This window comes from Drosophila serrata, unplaced genomic scaffold (assembly GCF_035046125.1).
Source record: "Drosophila serrata isolate PLE 108 unplaced genomic scaffold, ASM3504612v1 contig_320, whole genome shotgun sequence".
NCBI lineage: Eukaryota > Metazoa > Arthropoda > Insecta > Diptera > Drosophilidae > Drosophila > Drosophila serrata.
In genome coordinates, this window is record NW_028257218.1 from 189,592 (window position 1) to 209,311 (window position 19,720).

Below are 19,720 nucleotides of genomic sequence, written 5' to 3' on the forward strand. Positions count from 1 at the left end.
TGAACATTAAGTAAAAATTTCTATCCCGAACTTTGACAATGATCTTCATCTACAGTAGGATATCAAGATAACTCTATAAACAGGATAATATGGTAATCCCAGAAATGCAGAAATGACAAATAAAGTCTTCAGCTAAAAGTAAATTAAATAGATAAAAATGTATTTTACTTTTTAATCAAATGGCACTTAACAAATATAAGGTTTACAATCTATACAATCTAAGACAATTCTTTGACCACTTTTATCTCAGTGGTTGCTGATCATTCTCGATTAAATATCGTCTCTCTATGCTAACTTTTGATTTTTGTTCATTTCAATAGGTACACGTTTTCTTAGTTTAAATACTCTCAGAAGTCGTCATCTGCCAATCGTTGTACTCTTTCTGATACATAATCAATTAGTTATTACATAATACGAGGTTAAACTCTGTTTTTTTTTTAGATTTTTAGTAACAACAAAAGTGTAGGCAATAAATATAGTATTCGGTTTGTGCGAGTCAGTGAAGAACACACACAAAATAAGAATGAACTCGCGGTTTTGGATGTCAAATTTAGTTTTTTAGAAGCATGTTCTAAGCTAAACAAGTTATGCGCAGGTTAATGAGTTATAAATAATTTTGAAACGAAAGGTGTAGTAGTGTCGGCGATCCTGCTGCTGCTATAAGTTAGTGACGCGCACAGTCTGCCGTCGCTTCTTCGAGTCGGGGGCGGATAGCTAAAACTATAAGTCTGTAAACGGTCCTCCGTCCGCCACGCTGAATTTCGATGCCAGGACCGACGCCGCAGTTGGAGCTGGAGCTGTGCTAGACGCGTTAGGTTTCAAGTCGGATGATTGGCTGGCCACCACCTGGGCGCTTAGGTCTTTAACCAATTTTTCAAGGCTACAGTATTGTCAGTTCAGTACAAGAGTACGTCGAAAGAGAAGAATAAAAAATGCAGAATACGTAAGTGATTTGAGATTAGTCACCGGATTATAATTAATGAATGTGTTAGGTTGAGTGATTGTTGCCATGCATGCGATGAGCTTAAACGGTGCTTGGTTAGTTTGAGAATATATAGAACAGAGCATAGACTACACCCACGCAATTATACGCTGATTTGCCTCCTTACGTGCGGCGGCCGCTTCGCTGAGCTCCCGCTTGAGCTGAGCGTGCTCCTTCTTGCGCGGCAGCAATGGCGGAGGCAGACCCGGATTGACCTGATCCGAAATCAGGGCAAAAGTGGGCGGACTTCGGACCGTTTGCTGTGGTTGCGGAAGCGTTGATGCGGGCGTATGCAGGCCATTGCTGCGGGACTCGTTGCTCGAACAGGACAGCCGCTTGGTGGCCACCGATTGCACTTCATTTTCCAGCTGTGCCTGATCCAGTTGCTCCTCCTCCTCCACCTCGTCATCCTCCTCCAGCGAGTGCGTGGCTTGCGTTGGCGTCTGGTGCAGTGTTCCGTAGTGCAGGTTGAAAGACTGCGCTCGCCGTGGCCCCTGCACTCCCCCACCATTCGGGAATGGCTTTCGCGACCCACGCGCCCGATCGTTCTCATAGATAGTGTCACGATACGACGATGCTTGCCGCTGGTTATAGCAACCGGCCAGGGCCTGGCGCAGGTATTTGTTCTCAGCCTCCAGATGTGACAGCCGCTTGTTTGTCTCCTTTCTCTCCAGTCGCAGCTGCATCACGTGGGACTAGCGGGTGACAACAATATATTATTTAAATCTGTAGAGATGGACATGATAAACCTTACTTACCTTCAAATCATCAATATCGCGCAGAATTCGTACATTGCCCTCGTTTAAGGTCCACTGCCGCTCTTCGACCATCGATTTGACACTGGGCAAAGAAAGGATATTAATTATTTCAGTGGATATTGGTAGAGCCTTACTCCTTACCGACTTAACATGGCATCCTCACGTACGCGCGCCGCCTCCTTGACCTCTCGCACCACGTCAGTCATCATGCCAGGACTGTAGGCGCCTGGAAGAAATTAGATTGATTGGAAACGGAACGATTAACATTGACCTGCCAAGCCCGCATTGATCGGAGGTGGAGGTGCCGCATATAAGTGTTGTACCTGAATGGAAGGTGGGCGCCGGGCTGTGCGTCCCGCCCAATCCGCTGCCAAACACCATGGGTTGACTTTGTGTGCTTAATCCGCTCAAGCTATCTCTACGGTGCCGCATACCCCCCATGCCAGGTACCGCCCAGGCCTGGCCGCTGGCAGCTGTTGCTGCTGGGTGCTTTAAAGCTTCGATATCGACTGTGATTTGTTGTGTTTACGAGTGCAATATAGAGTACATAGAAAGAAGGGCAAGAGTGGACAACAAAGAGACTAAATTAATTGGTAATAGCAATAAATACAAATAAATACAATACAAGAGAAAGGGAGAACTATAGCCATTCATAGCAAAGATAAAACTGGAGCAGAGAAGTATGTACATAGCTGGGGATTTGGGACAAACCTTTCGTTTCATGCAAATTCCTACATATCTTGGAGTTGGTGTCATGCAATATGTTTATTTGCTCCATTAACGCCGCAAAGAACTTGTTCTGCTGCGCCAAATCGCAGCCACTGCCGCCGCTGGCATTGCCATTACGGCAGTCCGGCGTGTTCTGTCCACTCAACTTGGAGTCGTTGGAGTCCGAGGGGTTCAGCAGACAGGGATCGCTGAATCGAAACCTGCAATTAGAGAGCGGTTAACGCGGCTATTAGATGGCTTACATCGTAGATAGACTTTTCTTACTCACCCTCGGCTGAAATTAGGATTGCTTCCGCTGCCATCTAACACGTCCGTGGAATTGGGCTCGTGCTCGGAGCCAGGGCCACCTGCCCCGGCGCCCATCATGTTGACCAAAGGTGGCAGGCTGGCGAACTCCTGGCCACCGTCGGTGCCATAGCCCATACCCATGCCGTAACCGTTGAGGTTTTGGGGTGGAAAGAGCATCGGATATCGATGGCTCAGCGAGCGCGAATGCTATTTTGTAGAGAAGGGAGGGTCAGATTGCTGGGCAAGGCTTGCGAAATACGCTTTCCCTAATGGCTCCTACTCACGCGCTGTATACCCAGGCTGAAGGGCGTGCCCGTGCCCATTCCATATGGCTGTGAACGCATGGGAACTTGCTGTTGCTGCTGTTGTTGTTGCTGCAGTGCTGCTGCAGCTGCTGCTGCAGCTGCTGCTGTTGTTGTTGCTGCTGTAGTTGTTGCTGCTGCTGCTGCTGCTGCTGCTGACTCACAAACATTTGCTTGTGAACGCTGGCTGTGGGTGGTATAAAGTCCAAGAACTCGGACGATGACGACAATTGGGCATTGGTGGCGTCGCGTAAACAGTTCTCCAGCCAGGCATCCAAATGATCCTTGGAGTAGCTAAGGCCGGATCGGTTAATCTGGCTCACAGCTGCTGGCGTTTCGGTTGTGGAAGCTGTCGAGGAGGCTGCTCCGCTGCGTGACTTGAGTTTCTTACGCTTGGTGGCATCCAAGGCTGAAAGAAAAGGGGAATGGGAATGTTAGAATGTTAGATGACACTCGGATTTAGAAATTAATCGACCTTACAGCTCTCCATTTCCAACTTGGACGAACTGGAGCCTGGCATTGCAAAAACGCAAGTGACTCACGTTGAGCGATCGAATCGCATTGGATTCAAGTCAAGTCGAGTCGACTCGAGACTTTGCCAAGTTATTTCAGCCCACAAAAATGTCGCGGGAGCCGCGGTCTCAAAACGAGTTTTTGCGGCTCGGCTCGCTCATTCGCATTGGTTACTCAGTTGTCGGATTTGTTTTGGTTTCTGCTAAGTAAATATTTGGCTTTGGGCGAAAAACGGCTGTGTCTATGCGACGATTTCCATTTCCCGACAGGTAAGTTTACCCAAAACTATTTGAAGTTTGCAAGGGAAATCGGAGAAAGAGTTTACTTGAGAGTGCTGGCTCGTGGAAGTCTCACTTTGCTCTGTACACAGAGGGCTCTGAAGCGGACTCTCGATGGCATTCCATGTTTCCCCCAGGGACACTTGGTTAAAATTAGCACAGATCGGCATAAGGACGGACGCTGGTGGTGGTTGTTGCTCTTGAAGGAGTGGCATGGCTTCGCTTCAATTCATATCATCAGCAGGGATGCTAAGGGCTGGCTATAAATAGCCCAACATTGAATTATAAACGGAAGTCGATCATGATGGTGGTTGATGTGCTGTGGTCAAGGGCTCTTCCAGTGCCCTGGATATCTTATTGGGGGTTTTCCTTTCAGTTGTCTTTTCTTATTCCTCAAGTCAAAATGGGTTTAAAATATGTTTGAATAAATTCATTCGATGTAGAATTTTGAAGTCTTTTTGAATTCAAGACAATTCTCCCAACAAATTGAAAGGAACAAAGATACCCCTTAAAAAAGGAAGTATTTCTAATAATAAATTATAAAAATATGAAATGATATACGTTAGGTGGCTTGTAAAGTAATTACTTTCCGTTTCAAGTTCAGAAGCAAACATTTAAAATAACGATCATTGTGTTGATTAACTATTGACGTTATTTTTTCAGAAACCTAACAAATGGCCATTAAGGAAGTCGAATAATACCAATACTAGATATATTTGCGCCACTCTTACGTCTATAAACCGTTTAGTACATTGTTCCAAATTTAAATCGCGTTCACATCACCTAAGTATCGAATTTCAATGCCAGATCGCGTGTATAGATTTCATAACAACCAAAAAGCCGCAATTACATCAATCAGTGACCGTGAACACAGGCCTATTTAGAGGGAAAAGCTTCCCGTTTAGCCAAAAAAAAAGTGATTGGAAAACCTAAATTCCATTATAGAACTAAAACGTTTGCCAATTTTAGAGAAGGTTTGGGTTTTCATTTGAAATTATATAAATTAAAGAACACACTTAAGTGGATCCTCGTGGTATCCATGGGACTCTTAAGTCAGGGAAGTAAATATATCTATTTAGATATAAATAGCCACCATTTGAATAAGAAAGCGGAAGCGAAAGTCGCATTAATATAAGATAATCAGAGATGATTTACTGTATGGTCAGCTCTATTTATAAACCGTTTCATGCTCAACGTATAGTTTAGTATTCATCAAAGAAATGGATCATATCCGCCTGGCCCCCGGACCATCAATCAAGAGATCAATCTGTTAAGAGGAGTCCCACATGTACGAGGTGTTTCTGTAGGCGTCACATCGCGTGTGGAACAGTGGCACGTGTGGCAGTGTCGAATTAGCACCGTTTAGACCCTTTCCACTCCACTTCCTGGCTACACCAAGGATCCTTCTGTGTGTGCTCACCTCTCTGTGTGCTGGTAGCGCCCACGACGCCGGCGACATTCTTTTGGACGACAGCGACATTGCCTGGCGTCAAGTTCGCCACCTCTTCGCCAGTGGATTCCAAGCCTTCTCCGGTGCTTCCTCCATTTGGATTCATCTCCATTTGACTTGTGGTCGTCATTTCTTCACGCAAAACGCTCACGTCGCTTCTGTAATGGCAACAAGACAAAGAACTTATTATTTAACGTCGTTTTTCCGTCGTTTCTACGATCCAGCAGGCACTCTACCATGAAGCACACAAAAAGCACATACACAGAAATGCCAGGGAAGCCGGGAAAGATGTTTGAACTGCACCTTCTTGTGCAGTCGTCAGGGGAGTGAACGAAGAATGACTGGGCACTGGACAGGGAATTGGCTCTACTGGGAGCAGGCAGGCAGCAGAAAACATCAAGTTACATGTGCAAAGCCGGAAAACACCTGTCCGTTTTCACTCCTCCTCCGCAAGCCCTGCCCCTGCGGTGGTGGCAGTCTCACTGCTCTCTCGTAGCCGTGGCACTGCACAACCATTCTTTTCATTTTATTGACGAAAAGTAAACAATTGTTTTATAGACAAATGCCTTTACCCAAGCAAACATTATGTTTTGCACAGGTAAATATATATAGATATATGTATGTACGTGTATATGTTACACATGTTTAGTTTAGTTTGTGCGCGGTCAAGGAGGATTGCTTGGTAATCAAGGAGTTCAAAAAGTGTGAGCGGTAACTAAGTATTGCCTGACTGTGCACAGGAATTGAAAGGACTGACGTGGACTAAAATTTTGCAGAGATGAGAACCTTTATCCTCTAGTTTTAAGAACATTACGACTTGTACACGGTTAATCTATTGGCACATGCAAAGATAATAAAAATCCCATCATATCTGCTATTATTTAAATATATTGCATAATTATTTGTAGTAAGATAAACGTTTTTATAGGAGAGCAACTAAAGTTAGTCTTATAAGTTTGGTCTTTAAGAAACTTCCCTTAAAAAGTGTTTAATGTGTTATATAAGAAATTTGCCGCATATTATAGATACTTTGAAAAGCATTTACAAATTTTCTTAAAACAGATACTGTAGAACTCCTCCCAAATAAGACATTTTGCGGTGAGCACGATATCTCTCAATTGGATTATGATTAATACAAAATTAAATGGACTTCGTTAAAGCAATGAATGAATAAGAAAATAAAACCTATAGTCTCTGAATTGCTAGCAATATTTTCGCACAGTGTAAAGGTCACAGTTGTAGGCCGTTTAAATACATTTTCCCTTTAAGTTTCTCATTCATTAATTCTTTGGGAAAGTTGAAAACATTTGCATGTAATCAAGAGAGTCGTAAGAAAAGTTGAATGCCTGTTTTGTCTTTAATGTTTTGTATCCCATTTACGACAGTGTAATTGCCACTTATATACTCTTCAACATATGTACATACATAAATACATACATTTGTACATATATCAATCTTTGAGTTTTATGATACGAAAACACCACGAGCGTGCGTCTTTCAGGAAAATTAACAGAGCGCTGCCACAGTTTAACGCTTCGCTTGCAGCAATTATGCAGGAACAAAGTGCTGGCCACAGTGGCAATGTACATATGCATCGCATTATCTCGATGTTCTCAGCTTGGCTTTAGCTTTTCCCAGCTGTCCGATTGAATTCACCCAAGGGAAATAAGAAGAAAAAAGGAAGCCGTTCCCAAGGAAAGCTAAGCGCCGCTTGGTCTTTACTCGCAGACACGGATCGTTACTTGCAGATACGGAGATACAAGATTCAAGATGATTGTGGGCCGAAATCAAGTTAAGGATTATCCAGCCCACTCGACCCAAAAGATACTCTTTTCAATTAATTTGAGCTTTTGTATTTTTTAATGACTCAAAGCAAGAGTTTTCATTATATCTTTGAACTGACTTTGCCGAGGAGGGGGCTCTCTTCCAGCGAGCGGGGAAATGCAAATCAGCAACAGCTCGTTTGGCAATTAACTTCAACTAGTTTCGCATAGATATAAGACACCAAACATCCGTACATAAGATATCCGCACACAAGTGGTCAAAACTCTAGGAAACTTTATCTTGCTATTTTAAAAATTACATTTTAATATTTCTAAAATAAGCTTATTGAAAGGTCTAGTCCACTGATAAATTCCACAAAATTGTGGAAACGTTTAAATTTCATTAAAAACTCTTATAATATTAAAATTTCTGGGTTTCTAGCCATGAAACTTCATCAGTACTAATTTTCCTGATAAGTTTACATGTTAACACTTTGCTTGGAGATATTGAAATTTGTCGCTGAATTTGTACTTGAGAATTTGAGTTGCATGTTTATGTATAAGAAAGTACGAATAAAAATTGTTGGTTATCTTCAAGAAAAATATGTTAATCATTCACATTAAGGGAATTTTGGAATATAAAAAAAACAGAAAAGAAGTTCTGGGCAAAACCTTATTAAATAAAATGTTATATTTTTTTAACTTTTCTGAAAAGAAAGTTCTACTTGTTATTGTGTTCCTATAGTCTTGACCTAATGTGTGTCTGTGAAGGCGTATATTTATAGCGGCAGACACCAACGAGCGCCAAAGTTACACAGGTGCCTGTGCCGGGCCTTGGCACTTCGTCGAGTTGAAAGTGAATTGAATTTCTGCCTTTGGCCGGCGCTTGACGAGGCGAAAGGCAAAACATCATCAACGCGAAATGGAAATGTATGCCAACAACAACAACAATAACACTAGCGATGCCAGTATCTGGCGTTTAATTCAATTTGTGATAGAGGAAGAAAATGTCTGATATCATTCCCACGATAAGCACGAATGCCGGAGGGAGCATAAGCTTGAGAAATCTACAAATGGAATTTTATAACCATTTGTGCATAAATATTTAATGATAAATTTATACAATTTCTTTTTATCTGTTTGAAGTTTAAAGATTTCATAATAATATAGAAATTGTACGAAATTGTAGGTATATCCTTGACCGTTTCACGGATAAAAGAACCCCAAAAACAAGGCAAAAAGTCAAGGCTACCCCTGGCCACCGCAGGAACCTGGGGACTGGAATGATGACATAAAAAAAGGAACAACTACTGTGCCGAGTAAACATGAATGCATCTGTGTATAAATAAACTCAGTGTAAGCAGTGTAGCTTTTTAACAATCTAATCTCGCCCACGCAACTAGAGCCCCCGTAAAATTACGACCTCAAGATACGTTTTACGGTCCGCGTCCGTGACTCCGCTCCCAGTTGAGAGCAGAATGGGAACGACCGCGGCATTGACATCGGTGCAGAGTTTCACTGCCGACTGCTGCTGCTGCTGCTTAGTGCCCCTGAAATCTTGCCAGCAAGGTGAAACCACCGAGCCCGTCCAAAAAAAAAAAAGAAAACAAAACAAGACACTCGCTACTGGCAATCCATTTTTGGCCCAAGTTCTTGGCTCTCGATGCGCATGCCGCACAGAATGGGTTACTTGTGAGGTGGGAAAATTTATGAACACTAAGAGAAATGAGATATATTTGGAGTTTATATAAGGGGTACATACTGATCATATTATAGATCAAACCAAAAATAAGGAAAGTTTTAATTTCTAAAAATCTATAATACATTTTTCGCTGGAGATATGTATAAATCTGTTGAATATCCAGTAATTATTTATGAACAATTTTGTATTTCATTGATTATATTTTGATTCTCCAAATTAAGGTTCAGAAACGGGAACCAAAAAAATTCATTTATTATCAAAAAGGGAAAATGGATCAAATTATCTTTATACCTTACGAAAGACTTTGTCTTGAACTTCCAGCAGAAATAGTGGACATTATTTATTCGATTAAGAGAAACATGTTTTGTTCTAACCATTGATAGTTTGCTACAATATTCATTGAATACCTCAATATCAAGTGTTTTTCAAGAGGATAAAAGAAAGGAAAATTAAATTCCTATTTCAGATTATTTCTATAAATAATATTCTGGTCAAGACATAATAGTCTTTTTGAACACAATTAATATTACTTTTAGATAATATGATATCCATAGGAAAAGTTGGAAATTAATCTAAAACCTATACAATCGATCTTAATTATTATTTCTTTCGGTGCGACAGCTAATGGAATATGAGCGTGCAAACTGCCTCTGGCTGGGAGGGAGGCCCGTGGTAGGAGCCTAGGCAGTCGCAGTCGGTTCACCCAAAATGAAGCATCCGCTAACCGGTTTTACTCCACTCTCGAAACCCCAGAGACGGCCTGTGTATTGACCTTTTCCATTCAACAAATTCAAATGACACCAATAAAAACAAAGCATCAAAGACGGGACGGAGGCGAAGACGAAGACGAGGATGGCAATGGCGATGGAGACGCCATGCACGGCGGAGTCACCGGACGCGATCAATGACTAAGTGCACGCGCGGAGGAGCGAGTCGATTGGCTTGGTTTGTTGACCCGGGCCAGAGAGCACTCCACGGACCAGCTGTGCGAGATGGGTGCGGAGGCTACGTCCTCCCTACCCCGCCGCCTGGCCGGTCACATGCTCCGTTTGGTCAGGCAACGACAACGGCACGAGTGTGGGAAACACGCCTATCGAGTTCCCAAACCCAGTGCGCTGTGTCTGGGGAGCAAAAATGAAAAGCGAAATGGCTGCAGATGACGTCGTCGAATCGGCTTCGCTGTCTTGCAGCGGCTTCCCAAGGTTTCCCCCGAGTCACACTGAGCTGAGTTTCCACCGCTAATTACCGGAGTTGCTGTTGCTGCAGCCCGAATTCCGTAGCCGCCTGGAGCGGCCCACTAAGCACTGTTTACGCGCGTTCGATGCTAATTAGCTGATGCTCGTTACTGCCCGTAGCTCCAAAAGCATCTCAAATCCGCACACACACGCACACTCGCGTTGGCAATTTCCAATTCTTTTGCGTCACGCTCGGCTATTGAATTGTATCGAGTTTTCGGGGGGACTGGGCGCGGGGGCGTTGTTGCGGTTTCGCATTCGCGTCAAAGTTTTAGAGGAGCTTTGCAAGTAGTTTAAAAAGTAACCGACAAAAATAGACTAACTAACTGGCCATTGTTTTTTTTTACTTTTGTTTTGTTTTTCCGTTTTGTTGAAAATATCAAAATACCTGATGCGATTTTTTAGAAATATTTGGAAAATTTTATTTGGTCACTCTGAAATCCACAGCTGTTACTTAACATTTTACATCTTACCCGTTTTTATAGTTATTTGACACGTTTATATGTTAAAGAAGTCTGCCTTTTGGGGTCGAATTCTCTTGTGTAATGTAAAATTCGTAACATAGCCGCTCTCTTCTCTCTCGGGTGTCGGGTCGTTGGTGTTTTTTTGTATTTGTTGATATTTTGTTTCTGGTTACTCTGAATTCCGAAATTGTTATTTACCATTGTACTATACACTTTATGATATCTTACACGTTCACAGATACATATCGAATTCAGATGTATAATGTAAAATTCGTAACATACCCGCTCTCGGGGGTTAATCGAAATGTCACTGTCGATACAATACATCGATATAGAAAAATATCGATGTTTGTCAACATACTTTAAAAATTCTAAGGTATGGCAATAATGGGAAGCAATTGTTATGGTCATACTTTATTTGCGCGGCTTTTTTGAAATTTAAGACACGTTCAACATTTGATGCTTGCTTTTTGATAAAAACTTGTCCTTAACCGATTGGAAAAAATATTAGCAATAATATTATTATTTCGAATGGTAAAACTCATAGATTATTATAATTTAATAATAACAAAATTACTTTCATAAAGTGTAGTCAGATTTTTATTAAATTATAAATAAAATTGAAAAACAATACAAAAGGCCATATCTCAAATAAGATGAAAATATCTTGAAACGCATTTTTTTAAAACTTAAGAACAATTTTTAAAAAATGTAATATTCATAAGAAGTTTTTTCCTAATAAAGAAATATTTTAAATAATATACCATTACCACCATTATACCACTTATGATAAATTTTCTCGTCTTTTTTTTAGCTCTAAAGAGGTTTAAAAATAAAATTATAGGGTGAATATTATTTTGATATTCCATTTAAACAATGATTAGTGTGTCCATTTTATAAAATTTTTAGTTTAACTTGGAGCAAGGTCAAGTTAAATTTAAAAAATTAACTTTGCAGAATATAAAATACCCCAATAAATTAGGAATAAAAATATAGAACATAGTTTAAGTTCCATTTTGAAAAGAAAATAAATATTATAAGCAACAGTTGTTACTGCGATGCATCTGTCAGAGCAAAGCTTTTCCGAGTGCTTTATGTACACACCATACTTGGGGTTGGAGGGATTAAGCTCGTCGTCAGTGCTCGTTCGGGAGTCGAGGCAGTTTTCCCCATCGACTATACGGGCAGCTGCTCTGATCGCAGTATAAATATATAAATCCCGTTTCCAATCCTCGTTATTATTTTTTAGCAGCCCGCTGTCCGCTCCACACGGAAGTTACTAATTACAGTTACCGAACACAGCGCCGTGAAACCGCAAAAGTGACTTTAAAAAAACCGAATTATTTTATTACTTATTTAATTTCGAAACAATTCGGTGATAACCCTAATTTTCGGTTGTGTTAAAAGAGTTAAAAATAGTTAAAAATCGGGATTTTGGAGTGGATAGCCAGCCATATCAATTAAAAGAGAGTTACTCATTGGCTGCGACTCGTACCCATTCATTGTCCTGCGAAAAATCGATTTCAGTTATCCTGCGCCATTGTGCTGTCATATCCCGAGCTTTCGCTTTCGTTTTGGCTGTCGCTTTTGCTTTCATATTGAAGTGAAAACAAAAACGATTGGCGCCTGCTCCTGGCGCAATGAGGTCCTTGTAGAGTGCGCTGGACTCGCCACAACTCCTCGCATGAGCCAAAATGATTGTTACGTCCACTTCTGGCCTGGATAGCACTCCTACATTAGGTATGCCTCTCCATTATACCCCCCCCCCACCATCCCTATTCTAATTTTCTTTACCATTTCGTCCTGTTTTTGTTCCTCCGGCAGGCACTGTCGAGGTGACCACACTTTTAGGCGCCTTCTTTGGCGTTCTGGTGTTGCTGCTTCTGCTGTTCCTCTACATCAGTCGCAAGTGCTGTTTCCACTATCGCCATGCCATCAACTGCTGCGACGAGCGCCACTTGGCGGCCAAGTGTGTGCAAAAGATCAGTGAGTAATATTTGAGTTCTGGCCGGGATCGGGACTAACTTCCTGTTGCTCTTTGCAGCGCGCAAGCGGCGCTACGAGAACACCAGCTCCGATTCCGAGGAGGACATCCTCCGCCGGCTCCGCTGGCACCAGCAGCATCAGCTGGTTGGCAGTGAGAAGTCCGGTGGCAGCTATGGCATGGGGCTCAGTCAGGCGAATCCACTGACGGGTCACAGTTTCAATTACCATCAGGCCGGCGCTGACCTGCAGCGTGTGACCGTGACCCGTGACCCGCTGGCCATCGCCGAGAGGGGCAAGGTCGGCATTCCCTCGTCACACAGCGAGTGCAGCTCGAATGACTCCATGGAGGCATCAGTTGACAGTCACACGGGCATCTTGACAACGGGCGACAGTAAGGGTGAGCATGGCCAACGTTGGGGTAGATGGGTTTACCAAATTAATGGCGACATCTTGACAGCTTCTTACCCGTTGGCCACATCGTTCCGGAATCCGTATGCGGAGCATCGGGCCAAGACCCAGGCACTGAGGTATCAGCACAGGGTCGAGGTGGTGCGGCCACCCAAGTTTGACAAGGAACGGGATAATGTGGTGATGGTGCCGCCTTTAGCCGGCAGTAACATCAATAACAACAACAACAACTCGAATGCCACTAACAACAACAACAATATCATCAGCAGCAACAACAGCAATAATAACAACAACGATGACGTAAGTGCCAATCGAACTGGGAATCCCCCATTATATTAGTCGGTCAGAATCACATATCCTTTAGAGGGTGAGAGGGAGTTATTCTTCATTTAAAACTGGTTTTTAATCTATAATCTTTAATCATTGTAATTTTTTAATAGACCACCGATCATTATTTAATATATTTTGATTGTTTAATTAATTTTGTGTATATCTTATGGGTTTGAATAGTTCTGAATACTTACTAGCTTCTTCAAAAAGCAGGAGAAATTTTTAAATGCTCATAAATGCAGAGATGCTTTTCTTAGAATTAATTGCCACAATTCAAAAGTTTATATTGAATTTTAAAATAACTTTATTTCTAATCAAAATAAAGGGTTTCTTTAATTTATCTAAAAAAGAATTGAAGTAATAGATTACTGCTACAAAAATCATTGGAAGCATGCGATCATTGGAGATCAGTAGAAATACTCAAAATCATTAGGAGAATAATTAAGTTCTCCACAAAGAAATCGTATATAAAGATTGTAGATCAGAGATAAATGAAAACTAAATAAATAATTTAGTTTTAAAGTTAGTGAGAGGTTATAAATATAGAATCCGAAATATAGAATCCTTTTAGTTCAAGAGGATTCTCATAAAAAAATGATTCAATCGAGATAAACTTCTGAGACCTAATCCATATATTTCAACTCCCTCCAGGAACCCCTTTTCGACACCAGTGACCTGCGATCCATCCGATCGGACGACATTCTAGTGGTCGGCGGCGATTCGAAGGCCGCGTCCGCTCCCCGAGGACCCATCGAGTTGGAGCTATCGTTGCTCTACGATGCACCGATGCGGAAGATGACGGTGCATGTGATGCAGGCGAGGAGTTTACCGCCACTGGCCAGTGGACAGCCGACGCACACGCAGGTGCGCATGTTGATGTTGCCCAACAAAAAGCAGAAGCACAAGACCAAGATCCGCAGCGGGGAAAATCCGCAGTATATGGAAAGCTTCCTGCTGCACCGCGTCAATCCGGAGGACGTGAACAATATGGGTCTACGCGTCCGCCTGTACGGATGTGAGCGGCTGCGGAAGGAGCGGCTTATTGGCGAGGCCTATGTGAGCTTCGCCACCGTGGACCTGGAGCTGGAGACGAATCTGTGGTTGCCGCTGGAGCCGCGCAACAACTCCTCGGTGCTGGGCTCCACCAGCGACCTGCTGAGCCTTGCCCGATCGGAGAGCGCCGGATCCACATCGTCCATGCAGCACGGTGGCGTCTCGGAGCTGCTTCTCGGCCTGAGTTACAACGGTGTGACTGGACGTCTGAGTGTGGAGATCATCAAGGGAAGCCAGTTCCGTAGCTTGTCGCTAAACAAGGCGCCGGACACGTATGTGAAGATGGTGATGGTCAGCAGTATTGGGCAGGAGATCTCCAGGGCCAAGACCTCTGTGAGACGGGGCCAGCCCAATCCGCTGTTCAAGGAGACGTTCGCCTTTCAGGTGGCGCTGTTCCAGCTAAACGACGTCACGCTGATGATATCTGTGTACGCCAAGCGGCACATGAAGAAGAACGAGATGGTCGGTTGGTTCAGCCTCGGGTTGAACTCATCCGGATCCGCGGAGGTCGCCCATTGGGCGGACGTGTGCGAGATGCCTAAGGGTGAGATGCTTGCCCGGTGGCACGTCCTGGTCGACTCCTGATTCGAGCAGCTGGGCCAGTCCTCGGGACGCAGCAGTAAGGCTCTCCGCAAGCTGGGCCTAGCTGCGTTCAAGGATCGGTCCGGCGAGAAATCGGCATCAAAGGAGTCGCATCCGGACGACGAAGAAGGCGGCGATCAATTCCCTGCAAACAATGCGGTTGCAGTCGATATTGAGCCGGGCCTGGAGCTCGACTTTGTCTAGATCTTCGAGTCTGGACTCTGTCTGGAGCGATCAGTGTTTGTGATTTGTTTTTACGAGGGGCGACGTACGCGACGCACCCGAACCACGGTGAGACCCACCGGCCGAGACTCGGGCTCGGTTCGGTCGGATCATCTGCTCGATTTGGCCCAAACTGGGCCACAAAATATTTGTAATTTGGAAACCATTTGGCCCACGTCTCCTCAAGGGAGGGAGACGTGGAAAAAACACAAAACTCAAAAAGAGAAACTAGAATATCGAAATTTTATACGCAATGGCACGGTGAAGTGCATCCAAGTACTTAACTTATTACTCGAAATTTGAAATTTATGATTGTTTGTGATAAAAGGAATATACTATATATAAATAACAGACGGACGGAGTGTCGAATTTTTGTAATTAAAAACCTTTCTGCATTCTTATCTTCAAATATTAAGCCCAAAATGTCTTTTAAGACTAGCACTTTTTTAATACCAAACAAAATATGAAAAACCAAAGAGAATATTGAAGATAAATAGGGACAATTGTAGTTGATACTAACATATAGACATCATACCTGCAAACTAACATAACTAATTACCTTGTGATTTGTGAGCAAGAGCCATTGCATACATTACACCCTACATCAGCATGTTCCAGAGCAGGGGGAGAAAGATACATAAATATCGAGGTACCTTAGAATTCAAACGCACAAAGATCTATTGTACAACCGAAGGGCAGTTGAGGAGCAGCTAAAGTTGATAAAGATACAGTTAGACTCCCATAAATTAAAGGGAGGGAAGATACATATGTAGGTGGACGGATTTTACTAGAGCCCAGTTGGGTCGGAAAATTTTGGAGTTGGCTTGAAGAGACGCTAGAGAGTCGCTCGGGACGGTGTTTATGCATACATAAGTATAACTTATACACGAGAAATGAAAAGCTTTAATAAATATCGGAACTAATTTATTTTTTAATTCAAGTTAAATCAAAGAACCCAAAACGTCAAGAAGAGAACTACTCGTATTAAGCCACATTGCAATGCTCATCGTCGCGCAGCAAGGAACTTAATATTAATTTTTACGTACAACATATGGATGTGTACTATTTTATAATGCATAGTATTTATATCTTTTAACAAATCTGTATGTTTTGAGTGTCGAATAATGTGTGTGTTTGTTCGTTCGTTGTTACAACAAATGCGATGATGATGATATATAAGCCTAAATCTACTTACAACCCCACTTTGGATGGAGCGACTGCTGGGTGACTAATCCACTAATCGAAGGCACTAAACGAGACAGTATTACACAGTTCCAAAACTTAAGCGGTAGCCCCAAAGTGCGGACTTAATGTCAAGTATTTCAGACTCTCTTCTGAGTAGACTCTCCTCCCTCCATACAAATTGAAAGCAAACAAAGTGATTATTTTTTGTGAAACAGATTGCATATTTCTACTCTTCAATTTAAAAAACAATTCAATTGTCATTGTTGATTATCAAAATATTAATTTTAATATTACATAATAATTGCCACTTAAAGAATAAACCAATATTATATAAAACAATCGACCTTTACAGCCTATCACTACGTCCTTAATCTTAGCAGTGGGAGACTCTACTCTATTTTCTACGTTTTCGCCTCACCTTTCTTGCATTTCCTGAGTAGTTGTCCTCGTCATCACTATCCGTGGTTGGCTCTTGAGTGTCCTTTGAGCTGGAACTGGGAATAGATTGTGCGTCCCACTCCTTACGCAGCTCACTTAGCATGCCCGGCGTGAGGAGACCCTGGGCGAGCAGTCGCTCGGTTAGCCGACCTCGCGATGAGCTGGGTAAACGTGGCTCCTTAACATAGGTGACCGCGCGGCGCACTGTGTAGCTTGGCACATCTCCGCCCTCCTGGCTGGCCTCGGTGTTTTTGAGCAAGCGAGTTATTTGGAAGACGCCCTGCTGTATTATTTCGTCCAGTTCCTTCTGAGCCTCTCTTACATGCGCCGCTTCGGGGAAGAGATCCATGAAACGGTAGCTACAAAGAGAAGCAATATTTAATATTTTGGAATATCAAAGTTTGCGATGTTTTCGATATTCTTGATCTAGGTCCTCAGCGGGAACCCTTACCTTAACCATAGATACAGATCCATCACATCGAATACGGCCTCAAGGTGGACCAGATCCAGGATAGTCTTTGGCAGCTTGAACGGCCAGCCGCAATTTCTTTTGACAAAGTCAAATGTGATCGGCTCGTTGCGGCTGTACTGCCGAGCTATTTTCAGAAACATGGAGCACACGAAAGGCATCTTGCGGTTAATGGGGGCACAGCAGAACACGTAGCGTGCGCGTAAAGGCAGCGGAACATGCTGTATCATTTCGGCTAGGAACTTGAAGTCCTCAATGTTGCACATAAAGTAGAGTGAGTCGTCCACAGTGCAGAGGTTCACGAATATGTCCATTAGGTTGCTCAGCGACGAGTTGGGCAGGTGGTAAGCGTACAACTCTATTTGATCGGCCGTGGGATGCAGGCCGGCCTGCTTCAGCGGCTCTGGAGTCTGTGCTAAGATGCGCTGCAGAGTCTGCAAGTCCTCAGGCTTAAAGGTGGTCACATAACCGTGCTCCCACTGTGTGCGGAAGCGGCCCGCTCTGCCTGCTATCTGAAGGGCCGACGACACTGAAATGGTGTCGATTTCTCGCTCGCCTCGCTCATTCATCGTGGGCTTGACCAGCGAATAGAAAATGATACGCCGAATGCTCCTGCAGGAGAAATTCGTGTTGAAGCGGACTGAGGTATAGGTTAAGGGTTTCGATGTGTTTCACTTACAGATTTAGGCCCATGCCTATGGCATCTGTGGCTACCATCACTTTGCAGCTATTCGCTGGATCATTGAACTTGGCAGCTTGAGCGAGTTTGGTGCCAGGAGGCAGGCCTCCGTATATAACGGCTACCTCCTTGCCCCTGAAAGAATAATAAGACGTGAAACTAATGGGTCTCAAACGACTTGGTATTTTTAACTTACCTGGCCTCGATCTCTCGCGAAACCGTGTATATATCATGTTTACTAAAGCACACTATACAGTCGCCTGGTACGACGTTATCCAACGAACCCAGAGCCGAGGTCTCTACCGTCAGCTCCGTTAGACGTTCGTAGCGCCTTACTTCTACTGTCTCCCCGGTAGTTTCACATATCTTTTCCAGCAGCTCCAGGGAGCCAGCTTCCCCACAGACGTGCACCTCGTCAGCGATAAGACCCAGGAATGCCCGCGTCCAAGCCCAGCCCCGCTGCGGGTCTCGGATCTGTTGGATCTCATCAATAACAGCCACCTCATCTGTAAAAAAGAATAAGTTTTAATGGAAACATCCCTGGACAGGCCGGATAAATGGACTCACAAGGAGTGTTAACCGATGTCATTTCCACGGTGCACGCCACATGGTTGGCGGGCGAGCCCTCGCCGATACCGAATTTCCGCTCCTCGCCGGTGACCAGATCGCAGGGAGTGCCGCGTTCGTTAGCCTTATTGTACACCTCGGTGGCCAGTAGTTTAAGGGGCCCGCAGTAGACGCCAGAGCTGGCCGTCAAGAATCGCTCCATGGCGTGGTAGGTCTTCCCGGAATTAGTGGGTCCAGCATGAAAGACGATCTTACGGGTGATGGCACGGGCATTGGTGTACCAGTTGGCGGGCTGGCGCAGGTCAGAGATCTTCTTCAGATCATCCATACAGTCCAGGTGGGGAAACACGGTCTTTGCGTGTCGCAGGAAGTAGGGGAATATGTCGTCAATGTGTCCCGCTCCCTGAGTAATATCGCTAAAGACGATGTGCAGATCCACGGGCAGGTTATCCGCCTCTATGCAATAGCGTCGGAACGAGCCAAAAGCCTGCTGCTGCAGATAGGCTGTGAAATGGGATAACAACGGAAAGTTGAGACGACGCAGTGTCAGCCAGAAAAAGGTAATTCCTTACCGTCCAGTCCGTTCTCGCTACACAGCGACTTGATTTCGCGGCGCTGCGTAAACTTGTTGAGTATCTTCAGCAGCTCCGACTTCTCCAGCTTGCCCACCAGCTCGGAGCCCACGTCCTCGGCGTCGGCATTGGCCTGGACCTGCACCGGCTTGAAAAGCGCGGACACGTTCACGTTGTCATCCTGTTTCTTCCGGGAGAGCAGTGTCGCCGCCCGGTGCAGCCGTCGCATGTCCGACACGGTCCCAAGGCACGGCCGCCGGCCCAGCAGGCTGATGCAGCGCCTACAGTTCTGCATGGCTCCTTGAGCTATGGGGAAACTAACACGGTTTTAATTCACAAAATTTGCGAAAATAAACTATTGAGAACCCACGTTTTCCCTCTGATATAACAGAGCGGCGGTGCAGCTGAGACTCAGCTGTTTGTACAGCTGAGCAGCGTTGCCAGATTGGTACACTTATATTTAATGGTTACACTAGGGGGCAAAACTATAGTACCAAATAATTTGCTTCTTATATTACCATATATTTTTATACCCTTGCAGGGTATTATAATTTCAGTCAGAAGTGAAGCAGTGAAGGAGTCATGTAAAGGATATTTATTCCTGATCAGCATCAACAGCCAATTCGATATAGCCATGTCCTAGTCTCTCAGTTTTGAAGCTGAAAGAAACTTTGTAGTTAGTCTTCTGTATACTCTCTCGGAACGCGTTGGATCGGACGACTATATCATATGGCTGCCATAGGAATAATCGGAAAATTTTTGCAA

The 19,720-nt window shown here is 43.9% G+C and overlaps 3 protein-coding genes across 5 annotated transcripts; 1 reads left to right on the plus strand and 2 right to left on the minus strand.

Moving 5' to 3' along the window:
• Positions 1-139: 139 nt before the first annotated feature.
• Positions 140-10,413, minus strand: LOC110187628 (uncharacterized). Its single transcript, XM_020957032.2, is given in 11 exon segments — positions 140-880; positions 1,082-1,677; positions 1,741-1,822; positions 1,882-1,966; positions 2,064-2,249; positions 2,452-2,669; positions 2,738-2,964; positions 3,042-3,134; positions 3,137-3,468; positions 5,271-5,458; positions 10,012-10,413. Coding segments are annotated over 10 exon segments (2,139 nt in total). The 5' UTR covers positions 5,431-5,458; positions 10,012-10,413; the 3' UTR covers positions 140-720.
• Positions 10,414-11,530: 1,117 nt separating this feature from the next.
• Syt14 (Synaptotagmin 14) lies at positions 11,531-16,569 on the plus strand. Of its 2 annotated transcripts, XM_020957194.2 has the most exons (5): positions 11,531-12,204; positions 12,289-12,450; positions 12,509-12,847; positions 12,908-13,158; positions 13,840-16,569. In XM_020957194.2, the coding sequence occupies exons 1-5, from the start codon at positions 12,159-12,161 to the stop codon at positions 14,824-14,826; spliced, it is 1,785 nt and encodes a 594-aa protein (XP_020812853.2). In that variant the 5' UTR covers positions 11,531-12,158; the 3' UTR covers positions 14,827-16,569. The 2 variants fall into 2 exon arrangements, with proteins under 2 accessions (XP_020812853.2, XP_086693694.1); XM_086837568.1 differs by having other exon boundaries at positions 11,554-12,204; positions 12,509-13,158.
• On the minus strand, positions 16,485-19,400 carry Suv3 (Suv3 RNA helicase). Of its 2 annotated transcripts, none has more exons than XM_020957172.2 (7): positions 19,326-19,400; positions 18,956-19,261; positions 18,384-18,887; positions 18,013-18,322; positions 17,817-17,951; positions 17,120-17,749; positions 16,485-17,027 (listed from the first exon to the last, which is right to left on the minus strand). In XM_020957172.2, the coding sequence occupies exons 2-7, from the start codon at positions 19,248-19,250 to the stop codon at positions 16,625-16,627; spliced, it is 2,277 nt and encodes a 758-aa protein (XP_020812831.1). In that variant the 5' UTR covers positions 19,251-19,261; positions 19,326-19,400; the 3' UTR covers positions 16,485-16,624. The 2 variants fall into 2 exon arrangements, with proteins under 2 accessions (XP_020812831.1, XP_020812832.1); XM_020957173.2 differs by having other exon boundaries at positions 18,956-19,272; positions 19,326-19,384.
• Between the last annotated feature and the right edge of the window lie 320 nt (positions 19,401-19,720).